Source organism: Neopelma chrysocephalum, unplaced genomic scaffold (genome assembly GCF_003984885.1).
Source record: "Neopelma chrysocephalum unplaced genomic scaffold, ASM398488v2 Primary Assembly neopelma1_84, whole genome shotgun sequence".
Lineage (NCBI taxonomy): Eukaryota > Metazoa > Chordata > Aves > Passeriformes > Pipridae > Neopelma > Neopelma chrysocephalum.
In genome coordinates this window covers 965,003-982,633 of record NW_020897746.1, presented here as the reverse complement: position 1 = coordinate 982,633, position 17,631 = coordinate 965,003, and the positions used below count along the sequence as shown (strand labels likewise).

The 17,631-nt window shown below is 50.2% G+C and overlaps 1 protein-coding gene across 1 annotated transcript in view; it reads left to right on the top strand.

The window, feature by feature from the left end:
• Positions 1–17,631, top strand: part of SHISA6 (shisa family member 6) — a gene marked incomplete at its 5' end in the record, with an annotated part of 218,201 nt that overhangs the window by 33,239 nt on the left and 167,331 nt on the right. The window contains one exon of the mRNA XM_027691454.1: positions 10,686–10,781. Within this exon, the coding sequence (XP_027547255.1) occupies positions 10,686–10,781 (96 nt within the window). The remainder of the gene's footprint in view (positions 1–10,685; positions 10,782–17,631) is intronic.

The following is a 17,631-nucleotide window of genomic DNA, read 5'->3' as shown; positions in this document are numbered from 1 at the left end:
TCTTTCTCTTTCTCTTTCTCTTTCTCTTTCTCTTTCTCTTTCTCTTTCTCTTTCTCTTTCTCTTTCTCTTTCTCTTTCTCTTTCTCTTTCTCTTTCCCTTTCTCTTTTTCTTTCCCTTTTTCTTTCTCTTTTTCTTTTTCTTTTTCTTTCTCTTTTTCTTTTTCTTTCTCTTTTTCTTTCTCTTTTCCTCTTTTATTTTTCCTTTTTCTCTTTCTCTTTTATTTTTCCTTTTTTCCCCCCTTTTTTCTGTTCCTTTCCCCCCCTGCTGTTCAGGAAGCAGGAGGGTTGCCAAATCCTGCCCATGTCCCAGCAGAGCAGCAGGGATTCATGCCCTGAAGCCTGAGACATCTCCAGTCCTTCCTCAGCTGGGACTGGCTTTAAGTCCAAATGGATATTTTTGGATGTCACCAAACTCCCCTGGTCACAGCCCTGCCACCCCCACGGAGTGTGGGCACGAGGGCACATCACCACTCACTTTGGTGCCACAGGGATAAAGATGGACCATCAGCCCCTCCTGGCAGGGATTAGAAAAGCCCCAGCCTGGTGTTTTCCAGGAGGGAAGAGGCCTGGCCTTGAGCTGGCAGAGAGAAGTTAAAGCTGATTGTTCTGAGCACTGTGGGAGCAGGAGAACACTGAGCTGGAAAAGCTGCAGGAACACGGCTGGGAAAACCTGCAGCATTTAGTGCTGACTGATCTTCTCTGTATAAAATACTTTAAATCAACCTGCAGTAATTTTTTCCTTGCTCCAGAATTCAGCAGGATGATGAAACAGTGCTCAGCCTCAATTATCCAGTTTCCCTGAGAGGGTGTTTTGTGCTGAGCACGAATGTGTGAGTGCTGGGGATGAGAGAACTGATTCATGGCCTGGGACAGAAATCAGGAGGAACATTTTTATCCATGTCTTGAGTCACAGAATCCCAGAATGGTTTGGGTGGGAAGGGGCCTTAAAGCTTATCCCATTCCACCCCCTGCCATGGGCAGGGACACCTTCCACTAGCCCAGGTTGCTCCAACCTGGCCTTGGACACTCCCAGGGATGGGGCAGCCACAGCTTCTCTGGGCAACTTGGGCCAGTTGCCATCACATAAAATGTAGAGAAAGCACAAACAAATCAAGGCTGGGTTATATCTACAGAGTCACAGAATCACAGAACAGTCTGAGCTGGAAGGGACCCACAAGGATCATCAAAATCCAACCCCTGGCCCTGCACAGACCCCCCAGCAATCCCACCCTGTCCCTGAGAGTGTTGTCCAGACTCACCCAGTAGCAATCCTTGCTCAGTGAGTGGAGAAAGCCACTGCCAAACCTTGAGGAACCCCAACAGGCTTGGAACTCCTGTTCAGAGGCCTCTCAGAAACCCAAAATCCCAGTGACTGCAGTCAGTGGTTCCTGTGGGCACTGGGGAGCTGTGCTGCTGCAGCACTGGTGTTCCAGCTCCCACCCCACATGGGACTAATCCTAGACCAGACCTGAGCAGAGCAGGAGGCACAACCAGCTCCCAGAGGGGTGTTCCATGGCAGCCATGTGTCCAGGTATCCTTGCAGCTCAGGCTGTCCAAACCTGATGGCAAATCACACCTTCATCTGTCTTCCCTGAGCACACCCTGTGACTGCACAGCTGGGACACAGAAGCAGCTCGAGATTTTGGATGCCTCTGACAGTCCTACAAAGTCTGACAGAGCAGGGTTGGATTAAATGGTTGGGAAAAATTCTTCCCTGTGAGGGTGGGGAGGCCCTGGCACAGGTTGCCCAGAGAAGCTGTGGCTGCCCCATCCCTGGAAGTGTCCAAGGCCAGGTTGGACGGGGCTTGGAGCCACCTGGGGTAGTGGAAGGTGTCCCTGCCCATGGTGGGGGGTGGGACTGGGTGGCTCTTTAAGGTCCCTTCCAACCCAACCAGTCTGGGATTCTGTAAAAGGCAGGACCCATGGAGCCCCTTCCTCCTGCTGTGCTGCACAGGACAGGGTGGCTTTGGGTGGCTTTGAGGGTGTAATGTTTGCTCTTTGGGGACCATCAGAGAAACCTTCAGGACACGTGTCCCTCGGTGTGGCTGTTGATGAGCAGCAGCCCTTGGGAGCAGAGCTGGGTCAGGTCCTTCAGTAGGTTTTCTGTTCCCCAGAATGTGCTTTTGGAGACCTGGAGAGATGCTGGGTTTTATTTTCCTGTCCATTGAATCCTCTCTCTGGGAAAGTGCTTTTATTCCAACATCTGAGCAGAATTTGATCTCCTCACTGTGTTTCTGTCAGTCCAGATGCACGTGGCTGCTGAGACCTTCTAGCCCTGCAGTCCTGGATTTTGCTTTCACATAGTCATTTTTTTAAGTTAAAAGAACCTAAAAGTGCAGTTTCCTGAAGCCTCTCACAGCCTGTTCCAGCTTGCAGGGGGTTCACAGTCAAGGCCAAGTGCTGTAGTTAAGGGAGTAAACAATTAACCGGGACCCCTGGTGGCCTAGTGGTTAGCATGCAGGACTCTCACCTCTGCGACCCAGGTTCAAATCCAGCCAGTTCCCCGGGCAGATGGAGTCCGTTAGGCCTGTGAGGCCATCCATCTATGAGAAGGTCACTCTAAACAAACCTACGTCCTGAGGACCTCACTGCCATTGTCCAAGCTTGCTTGGCCCCGGCAGATGAACCTTAGGATTAAAGGGTGGGCTCAGTTCAGCGCAGGCTGTGTCTCACCTAAAAAAATCCATTGCGCAGGCTGGAAAGGTAAAAGACCTTTCCCCAAATCTTCGTTCGCGAAGATGGGCCATTATTATTATTATTATAAACAATTAACCACAGGAGATGTTCCCTGGGTCACTGGGGAGGGGAACCAGCACAGCTTTTAGCTTCACTTTCCAGCTTTTCCAGTGCCAGAGAGATCCATGAGTCCGACCTGGCCTCCTGCAGCTCAGTGCTCTGGGTTTGGCTTGGTCTGCTGGGCAGTAATTGGGCATATTTTTGGCAGGGTTGTTGGTTTGGAGTGATCCAAACCCCGTGCCTGGAAACTGTTCCTCATTCTGGTGATGTTATGGGAAGTCTTCCAGTCTGAGTCATTTTCCACAAAGTCCAGTTCCTGGCCAGTGATTTTCCTTGGAAGTTCCAGTATTCAGTTGTGAGTAGTGAGTTTTTACCTGTCCTGGTTGCAAGGAAGGGTGGAAAGTGGGATGCAAATGCCCTCTGAAAGCTGCTAATGCAGAGGTCACACTGAATCAAATCCAAAGGAAAAGTAAGGATCTCTCAGTTTTCCAGCTGAAATGATCCTCTTGTTCTGTTTTGAACCCAAATTGCCTCTTGGCTCGGGAGTGATCCCAGCCTGAGTTTTTCCATGTTCTCTGGGCAGTCAGTTGTGCAGGAGCCACGTGCTGGTTGGAGGCCAAGGCAGCACTGGTGACAGAGGTTTGCTCATGGTGGGCAAGACTCAGCTCTGTCTGCTCAGGTGGGCACCTGCCCTCCTCCAGAGCCACCACAACACTCTGGGGCACCTGGAGGGAAGGGACCTTAAAGCTCATCCAGTCCCACCCCTGCCACGTCCTTCCCACTGAAGGACCTGACCCAGCTCTGCTCCCATGGGCTGCTGCTCATCAACAGCCACACCCAGGGACACGTGTCCTGAAGGATTCTCTGATGGTCCCCAAAGAGCCACCCAAAGCCACCCCTGTCCTGTGCAGCACAGCAGGAGGAAGGGACTCCATGGATCCTGCCCTTTACAGAATCCCAGACTGGTTGGGTTGGAAGGGAACTTAAAGAGCCACCCAGTGCCACCCCCTGCCATGGGCAGAGACACCTTCCACCAGCCCAGGTTGCTCCAAGCCCCGTCCAACCTGGCCTTGGACACTTCCAGGGATGGGGCAGCCACAGCTTCTCTGGGCAATGTAGATGACCAAGTTGAGCTTTCCCACGGACAGAGAGCCAGGAGAGGGGAGGGCCAAGGCCACTCCTGCCATCTGTTTAGCACAGTCTGTGGCCAGATGTCCCCATGGTTTGAGCAGGGTCTCCGTGGTCAGCAGTCATGTGGGGTGGAGGACAAGGTGGATGAAGCAGAGAATGATGTGACAAAGACGTGGGGAAAAGGGACATAAAGAAAGAAGAGGCAGTTTTTTGGAAGGAGAGGGAAATTCTGGATGTGTCATCAAATTTATCCCTCTCTCCAGCTCCCTGACAGGAGGGTGGAGCCAGGTGGGGGTCTGGCTCTGCCCCCAGGGAACGAGCAACAGGAGAAGAGGAAATGGCCTCAAGCTGCACCAGGGGAGGTTTAGATTGGATATTAGGGAAAAATTCTCCATGGAAAGGGTTGTAAAGCACTGAACAGGCTGCCCAGGGTGTTCAAAAACATGTGAATGTGGCACTTGAGGACATGTTTTAGTGGTGAACACAGAGGGGGTGCTGAGTGGGCAGTTGGACTTGGTGATCTTGGAGATCTTTTCCAACCTCTGTATTTCTGTGATTCTGGGATTCCTAGGACAGGGAGCTTGGCTCTGCTCAGCCCACCAGTGTGATTGAAGCTCCAGAATATCTGTAGGACATGGAAAAAACTGATATTCCCTGCACTGACTTGGGCTACATCTTGTTCATGTCTGCCTGGGCAATGCTGGCAGCTCAGCCCAAGTACCACTGAACTCTTCCCAGTTACTTTTTTCCTTGTCCATTTGCATGTTCAGGATAGACAGGAATGCCAGAAACTTGGTATTTAACCAGGGAAAACTCCCAGTGGTGCTGCCTTTCCTGTGCCTTTAAACTGTGTGTGACAGGTGCCAGCTGGCATCTGGGTTTTGGGTTGTTTTGAGAAGGGAAATGGGGATGTTTCAGTGGCATCCCTTGGGTGCCCCTTATCATTGTAATCTCTGTTATCTTCACCCCAAGATGCCTGACCTGGCTACAAACACTTCCTCCAGTTGTGTAACCCACAGCCATGTCTAACTCCCACCAGTTCCTGAATTAGACTTTCCTCAAATTGAGATGATTGGTGTGATCCCTGGGCAGCTCCAGGCCCAAGAATTCATCATTTTGGGTCTGGTGCCTCCCCTTGCTTTCAGAGATCCCTGTGTTTGACTGGCAGGACAGACAGAGTGATGCAGAGTCTGCCATGGGCTCAGCAAACACCTCACAGCCCTTCAGGCAGCTCGTGCCCTTCGCCTTGGTGTGTTGATATGTGTGAAACAGCTCCAGAAGATCCACTCCAGCTCTGTTATGTGTAAAACAACTCCAAGAAAATCATCCCAGCTCTATTATGTGTCAAACAGCTCCAAAAGAATCCCTCCAGCTCTGTTATGTGTAAAACAGCTCCAAGAGAGTCACTCCAGCCCTGTTATGTCAAATAGCTCCAAAAGAATCCCTCCAGTCCTGTTATGTGTAAAACAGCTCCAAGAAAATCACCCCAGCTCTGTTATGTGTCAAACAGCTCCAGAAGAATCACCCCAGCTCTGTGTCCAACAATTCCAGAAGGATCACTCCAGCAGGAATGAGCAGCATCAGGCACAGGGAGGCTGTGGATCCTCCCCTCACCCTACAAAACAAGGGGATTTTTTTCTTTTCCCACAGAGATCTGTCTGACAGTAATGTTTGTGCTGAGGAGTTGGGATGTGGGGACTCCTCCCTGGGTGCAGTTTTGTTCTCCCAAGGAGATTTGTGACAAGGATGAGGTCAGATCACTGTGTGTCTTGCAAAAGCCTGTCCAGGCCAGTCCCTGTCTGCCCTTCTGGGGTGATGTAATCTGTGCTCAGCAATAACATTTCCAAGAGGTGGATAACAGCATTTTAGTTCAGCTCTAATAATTCTGTTAAATCAGAGCTGGGCTTGTAATTGCTGTTTGTGGCTGAGGTTGTTCCATATGTGTGTTATGCAGGATGTTATTGTGATGAAATGTTCCCTCTGGATGCCCTCAAGAATTTGCCTTTGTTGTGGGCAGGCCTTTCCTGAGCTCTCTGCCTTTGCTCTGCCCTCACAACCAAAGGAGAGGGGGGAAAGAAGGCAAATTTCACCTTGTTTCTCTTTCTGCTGGAAGTTTTAAGTTGTGTAAGTGCCCATCTTACTTTGCTTAAGGAACACAAAGCTTTGCTTGAGTCCTGCTCCTTCCTTTGAAAGGCAAAACCTGGCAGTGTGTGCTGAGTCCAAGGGCTTACAGGAATTACACCACATGGATCCCAAAGTGAGCCAGAACAGGGAGCAAAAGTGCAGGAAAAGCCTCTTGCAGCAAGGCTCTTGTGGTGCTCTGAAGCAGCGCTTCAAACCTGCTCCCAGCCATGAGGAACAGACCTTAGAGATGCAGCAGCTCTCCAGAAATCCCGTGCTGACACACAGCACACGGGGTTCCATGAGCTCAGGCAGCTGTGGGGAGGGTTTGCTTTGGGAGCAGGGAGTGTTGGGAGGCTCCAGTAGCATCAGCTCCGGCTCAGAGCATTTCCAGTGCCATTCCCAGACCCCCAAACCCTGCAGGCAGTGACCCCTGGGCAAACAGGGACATGGAGGGGACAGCACTGACCTGCAGGGGGGTGACACTGCTTGGGGAATGGGCAGATGGAGCAGCCCTGGGAGAAGAACCTGGGGGGGCTGGTGGGGGACAGGCTGGACATGGCCCAGCCCAGAACCCCCCGTGCCCTGGGCTGATCCCACAGCGTGGGCAGAGGGGAGGGGGGGATTCTGCCCCTCTGCCCCCTCAGGTGAGACCCCCCTGCAGAGCTGCTCCAGCCCTGGGGAACAGCACAGGGAGCACATGGAGCTGCTGGAGAGAGTCCAGAGGAGGCACCAAGAGGATCAGAGGGATGGAGCAGCTCTGCTGGGAGGAAAGGCTGGGAGAGTTGGGATTGTTCAGCCTGGAGGAGAGAAGCTTTGGGGTGACCTAAGTGTGGCCTTTCAGTGGGACCTACAGGAAAAATGCAGAGAGACTGTTTGCAAGGTCCTGGAGTGACAGGACAAGGGGGAATGGCTTCAAACTGCCAGAGGGCAGAGTTAGGTGGGATACTGGGGAGAAATTCCTTCCTGTGAGGGTGGGGAGGCCCTGGCACAGGTTGCCCGGAAAAGCTGTGGCTGCCCCATCCCTGGAAGTGTCCAAGGCCAGGTTGGACGGGGCTTGGAGCAACCTGGGCTAGTGGAAGGTGACCCTGCCCATGGCAAGGGGTGGAACTGGATGAGCTTTAAGGTCCCTTCCCACCCAAACCATTCTGTGATTCCATGAAAAATCCCTGAAATCTGAAATAAAATGAACATCACTCCATGTACATGTTTTTCAAGGAATTGGGCAGTTTTTAGCTCTCTCACCATAGGGCAGAGGGTGACACAGCTTCAGCCTATAAGAGGGAGCATCTCGGACAAGTTCCAGGGGCTCCTTCCCATCCCATGAGCCAGACACCTCCATCAGCTCAGCTCAGCTTGTGGCTGAACCCTGTTTTTGGCAGAGCCCATCCCTCCCCACCAGCTCCAGAGGGACTCCCAGCAGCTGGGTGAGGACACAGGGGTGGGGGCAGAGAGGAGGGAAACAGCCCAGAGAACAAACTGGGGAAGTGTTTTGGTCTGTCTGTGCTCCCACTGCTCTGCCTGAGCTCCTGCAGCTCTGCTGGGGCTGCTGGACACGGGAATCTGGGGAAGGTCCAGGAGAGCTTCACTTCCAACGGGAAACCCCCCGGGCAGGAAGGGATTGTGGCAAAGCCTGTTTGAACAACAACACCCGGGTCTGACCCACCCACAGCCCCCCAGGCACCTCTGAAATCCAGCATTTTGTGAAGGCCAGAGGAACGATCACAAGTGAGCAGGAATAAAAAACCACAGAAAGCAAAAGTAGCATCCTGCAATTTCTCCATAAAATGGGAAAAGTCCTGCTCCTTGAAGTCTGCAAATTCAAGTTTCTCCTGGGAAAACCTCCCTCCTGTTCAAATGCTAATGGCTTGTTATCACAGGGTTGTTTTAATTTAACTACAATGTTCTATAAGCAGGGGAAGAGCAAGGTTCAGAGAGCAAATGGCTGATGAACAATCTTCAATCTGCCAGTAAATGTTTGCTTTTTTTAATATACTTCCCCTTCTTGATCTCTGTTTTAAACAGCTTCTCCAAAGGGACATATAAAAGACAGCTGATTTCAGCTGGAGGTAAAAACACTTATTTGTGTGGTTCTTTGATCCTTGTTTAAAATAGGGAATTTATGGCACTTCTGGAGTGCCAGTTGCCAGAGTGTCTGGTCCTGAGAGCACAGAAATTGTTGGTATATGAGCAAAAATTGGCTTACTGGAAAGAAAAAATGCAGCACATTTTAGAAAATGATAGAGAAAATGAAATCAAATTGGGCATTGCAGCCACAAACCATCTCTGCTTCCCAGGAGCAGGAAAACCATCTCATGGAGCACAAATAAATTCCAGGGACTCAGAGGCAAAGGTCTGCCACCCTTTTCCAGGAATGCAGCAGCCAGAGCTTATAAGAGCAAGGGAGGAAAAAGAGAGAAAGAGCCTGTGATCTTTCCCATGGAATTAGAAAATCCTTGTTTCCTTTTTTCTTCCCAGCCAATTGCTGGGTGGATGCCTCCAAATGTGAAGGGTTTTGCTACCACCTTGCAACTGTAAGAATAAAACTGTCCTCTGTTAACCCTCCCAAACCTAGAGAAACAATTTCTATGTGTTTTGAGGAGTTTACAGGAGCACTTGGCTGACCTTGACCAGAAAAAATCCATGTGGGAAGGGAGTGGGAAGCTTTTTCTATTAGACAGGAATAACATAGTCAGAAGTCTCAGCAGCTCCTGCCTGCCTTGTGTGAGCTCCTCTGGGGCTCTTCAGCACATTCCTGGGGTGGCAGAGCCTGTGCCAGGCTGCCCTGGCCAGGGAGCTCCTGGGGAGGGGATTTGGGGGCAGAACAGGGGGACTCAGGTGAGACCCCCCTGCAGAGCTGCTCCAGCCCTGGGGAACAGCACAGGGAGCACATGGAGCTGCTGGAGAGAGTCCAGAGGAGGCACCAAAATGATCAGAGGGATGGAGCAGCTCTGCTGGGAGGAAAGGCTGGGAGAGTTGGGATTGCTCAGCCTGGAGGAGAGAAGCTTTGGGGTCACCTAATTGTGACCTTCCAGGGCCTGAAGGGACCAACAGAAAACATGAAGAGAGATTATTTCCAAGGTCCTGGAGTGACAGGACAAGGGAGAATGGCTTCCCACTGACAGAGAGTAGGTTTAGGTGGGATATTAAGAAGAAATTCCTTCCTGTGAGGGTAGGGAGGCCCTGGCACAGGTTGCCCAGAGAAGCTGTGGCTGCCCCATCCCTGGAAGTGTCCAAGGCCAGGTTGGACGGGGCTTGGAGCAACCTGGGCTAGTGGAAGGTGTCCCTGCCCATTGCAGGGGTGGGACTGGATGAGCTTTAAGGTCCCTTCCAACCCAAACCATTCCATGGTTCTGTGACATCTGAGGACCTTGGGGAGTGGTTGGGGTGCTCACCCTCAGATGGTTCATATGCAGGGTGGACTCTGCTGACAGGAGGAATGACCTGCAAAACCAGCACTAACTGCTGGGTACTGGGCTGAGAGTGACTGGCTAAGAGGAAAAGAGACAAACTTTTCAGACTGAGTAGGTTCCAAAGTCTTTGTCCTATTAGTGTTGCCAGAGAGTCTGAAAACGGATAAGAACCAACAGCACGTGGTCTCAATCTTTGAAAAATAGGGCTGTAACATCTGTACATGGCCCCAGGATATTCCCAGCTGGATCCCTGCTGCCCACTTGTCCCTGCCCACAGCTCTCCTGCTCCAGCACCAGGCTCTGGACCATCAGCCCCTCCAGGCCCCTTGGCTCTGAGCAGTGATACATCACAGCTTGGGCAGAAAGTCATGGAGAAGTGGAGATTTTCCAGGGATTGAGCTGCATTCCTGGCCCCTGAGGCCACCTTCCTTCCCTCCCCCTGCACCTATCTTATCTCTGCCTCTCTCTGAAATAAAAGGAATAGAAAAATTAACAACATGAAAAAGGGAGGAGATGATAAAGAGTATCTGAAAAATTATCTCTGTCCTCATTTCAGAGCTTTGCATGGTAACAGGGAGGCAGGAGGCTTTTTTCTTTATTAATGTATTAAAATATTAAAAGGCTGGGTGTCTCTTGAACCTACTCTGTTGTCAGGGGATGAGAAAGCTCCAAAGAAGTCTTTTGAGAAGGCTGTTGCAGTTGAGGAACTATCCAGGGATGCCACTCTTGGACCAGAGCAAACCAAAGCTAAAGGACAAAGTTTGCTGTCCTGCTGTTCCTGGGGATGTGGGGGGACAGGGGGACATTGGCACCTTTGCTTTTGTGCTGAGACAAAAGCTCTGCCAGCAGGAATCCTGTCAGGAGTGTGGCTGGAATGAGAGGGGTTCAAAGTCAAAAATCTCTTCTGAATTCCTTCAGCTCCTTAGTCCTGAAGGTCTGAGTGAGACCAGCCCCAAACCTCAAGCTGAGCCCGTGATGAGCCGATTTCCCCAGGATTGGGGGGTTTGCTTTGGCACATCAGTGGTTCCCCTCTCAGATTCTGTTCTTGCCTTGGCAATCATCCAGATGTGCAGTTGTTCTCCATAAATCTTTGCCAGTAAAGCAATGCTGCTGTAGCTGTTGTGTTCTGTGAGACCCTCAGGTTGGGATTAATAGTGTAACACGTGGTGGGGTCTTGGTGCTCGTCTATGAGGGTGGCAGCAGGGCTGTATAGCACATATATAGACATAAATATCCACACAGGCACACTGAATAAAGCTGATTTTGTTTTCTTTTCCTTGGCAGGTCACTATGGAAAAGATATTTACCGAAGTGGAGGCCCAGATCTCCATAATTTCATCTCCTCCGGGTTTGTCACATTAGGAAGAGGACACACGAAGGGTACAGTGGAAACCATTTTTTGCTAAATCAAAAGATTGTTTTAAATAAAAAGCTCTAACTCAGCAGTGGGTTCTAAGTGCCCTGAGAGAACAGTGTTGGACTGCAGGCAGTGGGTTTAGTCCAGGAAATATTGCTGCAGGTAAAATACTGTGCTCAGGCAGAACCTTTGAAATCCTTGCAGGGGAGGTGGTGGGGGAGCGTAGAGTCAGACAAATTCCAGATTCCAGATTCCAGACTCTGCCTGTGCAGTTGGACTGTTCATACAGCTTTGTGTTTTCCTGGGTGCATGGTTGCAAACCCCCCTCATTCCTGTCCTCCCAGAGGAAGGGAAGGGATGTACAGCTGGCCCAGGCAGGCAGTGACCACTTCCAGAGGGTCTCTCTGGAGTTCTTTTGTTTGACTTCTGGGCTTTTATTTTATTTTTTTTCTGGGGGGGCTGAGGGGTGTATGATGAATATTTTATAAAATTCTTTCCTTTTTAGCTCCTGAAACATATATTTTATGTGTTCCTATAACCTGTGATATAATGTACAAACAGGAAAACACAAAAGTATACATATACTGCTCTGTGTATGTTCTGTGTATATGTACTGTATATAAAATATATGTTGAGAGCCAGCTGGAGCTCTATAAGACAAGTAACCACCTATCCCAGGAGTCCTGGTGACACCAAAGCTGTGAGCTCTGACCCAGCTGGGCACCAGAACCCCCAATGAATGTTCATTTGATGACCTTGTTGCCTATTTTGGTGAGTTTTTGGAGTGTACAGTGAGACTGTGTTTGGAGCATCTTTCTGTGCCCCCTCCCCTGCCCCAGCCACCCTGGCAGTGCCACTGGGCTGTGCCACTGGGGGTGCATGTGCCAGTCCCTGTCTGGTTTTGTGTCCTCCTGACCTCGAGACTGTTGTACCTCCCTGTAGACACAATGTATGTGGAGATTCCTCTATAGACCAATGTACTGTATGTGGAGATGTGTCCTCGTGCTCACCTGGTTGAACGCTCCTGTGTTGTTCCTGTGGATGACATGACTCACAAATTATTAAAAGACCTTGGTTTTTACATTTCCTGCACTTTTTCCAGCTCTCCACGAGTGTCATCCGCAGTAGTGTTGGTCCTGTAGCACTGTCAGAGAAGAAACAAATCTATGTATATTTGTCTGTGTATGTCTGTGTGTGCTTAAATAAAGTTTACTGAGGCTGAGGCAGCACCCGTGGGACTTGTAATCCAATACCCTGCAATTCCAGTCTGGCTCTGCTCTGGGGGAAGGGGAGCAGAGGAACCACCTCCAAACCCCAGCTGGGCTGGGAACTGCAATGGTTCCAGGAAGGACATTTACACAAGGTGTCCCTTTCTCCAGCCCACCCAAGAGGAGTTTTACAGTCATGTCATGTCACATCAGAAGGGTATTTAGAGTGAGACAGCAAGAGAACCCCAGGAGAGATGGTCCACAGGGTGGAGTGTCCTGATAACCTTTGCCAAGCACAAGGATAACCCCCAGCAGGGCCATGTTCCTGCCTCTGTCCCAGACATCGGGATTATCTCCCAGCAGTTTTCTGGACAATGTGGTTTCCCTGGTTCCTTCCCACACCAGAACAAAACCTGCTTTCCCTCTTGACTGACAGGGGCTCAGGGCTCTGCTTTCCTGTGGATGGGCTCGTGGTTTTCACACCTGGAAGCCCCACAGAGCACATTTCCCATCCCTGGGAAGGTGGAAGAGTGGGCAGGGGGAGTCCAGACTGTCCATCCACCACAACAGCCCCCAGCCAGGGGGGGTAGGGGGGAGGCTTTCCAAAGTTTGTTTTCTGAAGAAATCAAACTCCACCTTGGCTGTTTATGGACAAACCAGAATGGAATGGCCTTAGAATTTGCTTTTCAGCTACCTATAAAACCACATTTTATTTAAACAGTATTATAATGTTAATTTCTAATTTTTTTAATGGCAGATTCACACTCCCACTCATGAGTGGTGCAAGTGCTGAACATCTCCACACGTACTGCAGGCAAACTGCCTGGTTTGCTTGTGCAAATGTGTAGGTTTGTCTTTGTCTGTGACATGATTTGTGTGTTTGTGCTGTGAAAGCAGGGACTTGGGGGGAGCAAGTAACTGAGGGGCTCTATTGTTACGATTGTGTCTGATATAATTGATTATTTCTGGAAATATTGAAAGATTTCCTGTGTTCAGTTTGAACTGACAGCAGTTCACCTGGGCAGGAGAGATGAGTGCTACAGCAAGGGTTAGTCCTGAGCTTTAGCTGAGCAGCTTCATGCTCAGGTTTTGTCTTATTTGGCTCATGGCAGCTGAAGTGGAGATTTTAACACATGGACTGGAACAGAAATAACCCCACCCTGCCTTGTTGTTACACCAAAGAGTTCTACTTTTAGACTGAACAAAGCCAGTGAAGTTTATCTCAATATTTCTTTGCACTGGGAGACACATTTTTGGTGTTTTCTCAACTGTCTTTTGTGCTGTGGCAGAACTCCAAGTGCTGAGTAATATTTAAGAGCTAATCTATTTTGGGCAGAAGACAAAGATGTGAGACATGCCAAACTACCATGGAGACCAAATCAGCACATCCACATGTCTGACATGCACAGGCTCCTGCAGGATTGTGATTTATGGTTCCTCTGTGACATGTCAGTGGGCAATGCATCACTGCCTGGCATTTAAAGGCTGTAAAGTCATTACAGGGGGTGTTCTTCAAACCGTGGGGAAAGACTTTGCTGTCAGTGTGTCGTGATGATCTAGGGATGAATCCAAACTCTTCAGGCCATAAAGGTGCCCATGGTGAGGCACATGGCAGGGTTAACCTCATATCACATCAGGTAGAGGTTGGATGTTTTATTCTGAGGTAGAACCTTCAGTTCCATGTGGAGACACCTGGGAGACACAAGCACCTCTAAAGGAGCATTCGCTGGATGGCACAAGGCAACTCTTCCCCCCTCTAGCAAGAGGGAGCTGTGGGGGTCTTTTAGCCCTCAGGGGAAGGCAGATGGATCCCACCTGCCCTATTTGTGTGGGAGCAGCTCCTGCTGCTCCAAGTGCTGTGGGAGTTGCTGAGAGTTCAGTGCTCCAGTGGCACGAACAGGAGCACAGGAGACAGGAGTTATCACATCCCTCTGATTTAAAACCAGCTTCTTCAACCTTTTCTGAGCACATTGATACTCTCAGGTGCCCCAGGCTGGGACTGCCCTGAGCTAGACTGTGCTCACAGAGGTGCCAGGGCTCCTCAGAGCTCTGCCCAGTTCCCCAGGCTGCAGTAGGTTACACAGCTGCTACAACAGGGAGCAGGCACCCACAGGTACCCCCAACCACAGGGAGGGAAACAAGCTTGAGGAGCAGTAAATTCACTCCAGACCGATTATTTCACACCATGATTGCTGAGTTTTCAGGTAAAAATGTGATTTTTATTTTGGTTTTTGTTTCACCATCAGTCTCAGACCTTGAAAATAGTTTCCAAGTGGGATTGGGCTCCTTGTGTTCCACCAGTCTGGGACAGCAGCAGGAATTCTGTGGAGCAGATGATAATGTTGGTTCATCACTGAACAGCTTCTTTGCTTTCCTGGTAACTCTGCAACAGTGTTAAAAATAGTGAGGTTATTTGGTGGGAAAAGCATAATTTCCCAGCTGAACCCAGTGCAAGGGGTCAGGGAACAGTGAGGGAGGAGGGGTTTGGGGGGTCAGACCCTCCTGCTGTGGGATCATCTCGTAGGGAACTTTCCCTACAACCTCCTTGAGGAGGTTGGAACTTGAAAAGCAGGTGTTGAAAACAAGGAGAGTCAAGTGTCCCCAGTGTCCTCAGTGCCCTCAGTGCCCTCAGTGCTCTCAGTGCCCTCAGTGTCCTCAGTGCCCTCAGCCTGTCCAGTAACTCTTCCAGAAATGTTTCGGATCCAGGCTGTTCCTGGAGTCATTTTGAGATGTGCTCTCAGTCAGGGCATTGCAGGAGGCTCTTCTTTGAGTATCCCACTGAAATGTGCTCTGAGGATGTTCTCCTGCAGTGCCATAGACAGGAAAAAACAATAACTGAGCCAGGACTCCAAGGCTGGAACCCCGGGCCAGTGCTCAGCTCTGCAGTGTGGGCAGGGTGAGAACAGTGCTGGGCAGGGGAGCCCTGGTGACTGAGCCCCAGGAGCTCCCCACAGTGCATTTTGTCTGTGCAGATGTGGCAGATTTACAGCTGAATGTGAGATTTGCCTGCTGGGCCTCCGTTCTTTCTGTCCTGCAGGTTGGTTGCACCTCACCATGGGCACAGGGCTCGGGGCACTCTGGGGATGGCACAGCCCTGCCAGGGAGGTCCAGCTGTGCCTGGTGTGTGGGAACATGGTGTGTGTCCTTTAGCAGGGCCTTACACCCAACAGATATCACTCCTCAGATACTTTGGCACCTGATAAATATCCAACTCCCTGAGTTTGTGCATATTTAAAGGAGCAAATCGTTCTTGATCTGATCCCGCCTTGGAAAATGCTCCCCCTCCTCTGCCAGCCCCTGTGCAAGAGGACACACAGAGCCTGTAATTCATGGTACCAGAGCAGGGGCAGGTGGTGACCTCGTGGGTTTGAGGTTTGGAAGCTGCAGCATTTGGGAGGGGGCACGAGGCAGTGTCAGGGAGGGAGGGGGAGCTGAGGGGTGGGGCAGCAGCTGAGTCTCCTTCTGTGTGTTCAGTGGGCTCTGACAGGCTGAGGGAGCCCTCTGTCAGGGTGGGAGTGGGGCTTTAGACCAAGTTAATTAGAGAAACCCTCCTGTTGACTCACAAGGTACAGAAAGGACCCCCTGCTCAGAGAGGAGCCTGGGGGTGGCTGCATCCAATCTCAGCCTCAGGCTTTGTCAACAGTTTAAGTACAACTTTGTCCTGCAGGGTTAAAAGTGGCAAACTGGGTATAGTTATATAAAATTAATTATTATGACAAATGATGAGTCAAAAGATCTTATTCAGAATTATTTCCTACACAGCATAGAAGCTAAAACTACTGGTATAGTATAGGATAGGGTAATGCACTATATCAAAGCAATTCTGTGAAATAATTATATTAGAGCTGGAAAAATAAGAAATAGTTATTAAACAGAGATTGATGTAACTCACCAGACCAATGCTGTGGGCAGAGCTCTTTCTCTTAACCTCGAGGACTATCCTTGAAAGGGCCTCCCCTCTCAAGAGAGGAACCTCCACACACCACACACCCCAAAGGGTGTGTGAGAAGAACCTGATCCTAAGAAAGTGGACTGGACTTCTATAGTATAAGGTGATGGACTGCCAGTCATATGTCTCCAGGTCAGCTTAGCAGTTTATCTGCCAGATCTTTGCCTCACTACGAGGATGTTAATTTGGGGTTGATGTGCCAGACTGGTTTTAGCATCACCCGGCCCCCCTCTCCACAGCTTGCAAAATAGGGCATCGTTTGAGTTGTTTGACCACAATCCAAAGCAGAGTGTCCTGCTCCACCACCCCAGCACTGACCTGGCACCTTGGCCAACCTTCACCTCCTGGAGAGCCAGATCCCACGGGCCAGTGCTGGGGAATGGGGTTCTGGTGTCACCAGGGTCCCTCAGGGCTGTTGCAAAGACAAGAGTAAAGCAGCAGCTTTATCAGCTTAATGTTTGTGTTTGTGTGTAAGAAAATCTACAGGAACAGACATGAGAGAGGGCAAAGGCAGCTCTAGGTCATACATAGCAACCAAGGTCCTCCTGAGGTGCTCCAGTGTCTCCAGCTGAGGTGGGTGACACAGCTCCACCTTCTCAGCTCTTTCTTCCCTGGAAGCTGCAGAGTTTTCCCAGCACCACAGCTCAGCTGCTCCCACTGCAGGGTGATGGGAGAGGAGCACAGAGTGAGTGCTCATGGCTGGGGCTGTGTTTGCCCGAGTGATCTGGTGTTTGGGTGAGTCTCAGAAGAGCCTGTCAGTGAGACAGGGCTGTGGGACATCCCGTGTCAGCACAGGAGCAGGTCAGTTCTGCTCTCCCCATCCTTTGTGTTTTCTCATTTGCACACCCTCCCCTGGATCTGCTGAGTGTCTGTGACAGGCTCTGTGTTTTATAAATGACAGATCTGTGTGCAAACTGCTCTTCGTGCAGACACCTCGGTGGATCTCGGTAGAGCTGCAGACTGTGCACGTGGACTGAACGTGGTGGAACAGGGCCAGGTGTTGTGGCTGACACCATTTCCTCCCCTTGGACAGCCACCATCCCCTCTTACACACCCCACTGCTCCTTTTGGAGCCCCCAGTATAAGCCCCTTTTCCAAGCACCACCTCAGGAACCAGCAGTTTTGCTGGTCCATGTAAATATGATTCAGAGATGAATGGGAGGAAAGAGATTTATTAATTTAATCATCATTAGCAGTTTGAAAATTCCAATTCCTCCCTCCTGTCCTGGTTCCCTGCTGTCAGGGCTGGTTCCACTGCTTGGCTTGCAGCCTTGTGTTCCAGTTTCTTTCCCAAAGTGCTGGTTCATACCCTTAATTTGTTATTTTGGGGTCTTATATTACATCTGTCACAACCAGCTCAGCCCAACACAGCTCCAAAACACACAATGAATCAGCTCCAAGCTGGAATTTGCTGCCTGCCCCCATCATTAGTAATCCAAGCTTGCAGGAGACTCATTAATACAGGGAAAGAGAGAACTTTAAAGGGTCATTTTTTTCATACCTGCATCTGTAGCTTGCCATGAATAGATATGCAGAAATTAAGGGCTAGGTTAGGTATGTTGAGTCCTTTTTCTCATTAAACACTTGTTAGACATCCTGTCAATGGAGAGGTGCTGAGCCCCAGCCTGCTGCATCCCAATGAATCATTTTCTGTTCCTCCTGGCTGGTATCTAATGATTTTGATGGTGTCTTGCAGTGTGTGTGCTAAAGATCACT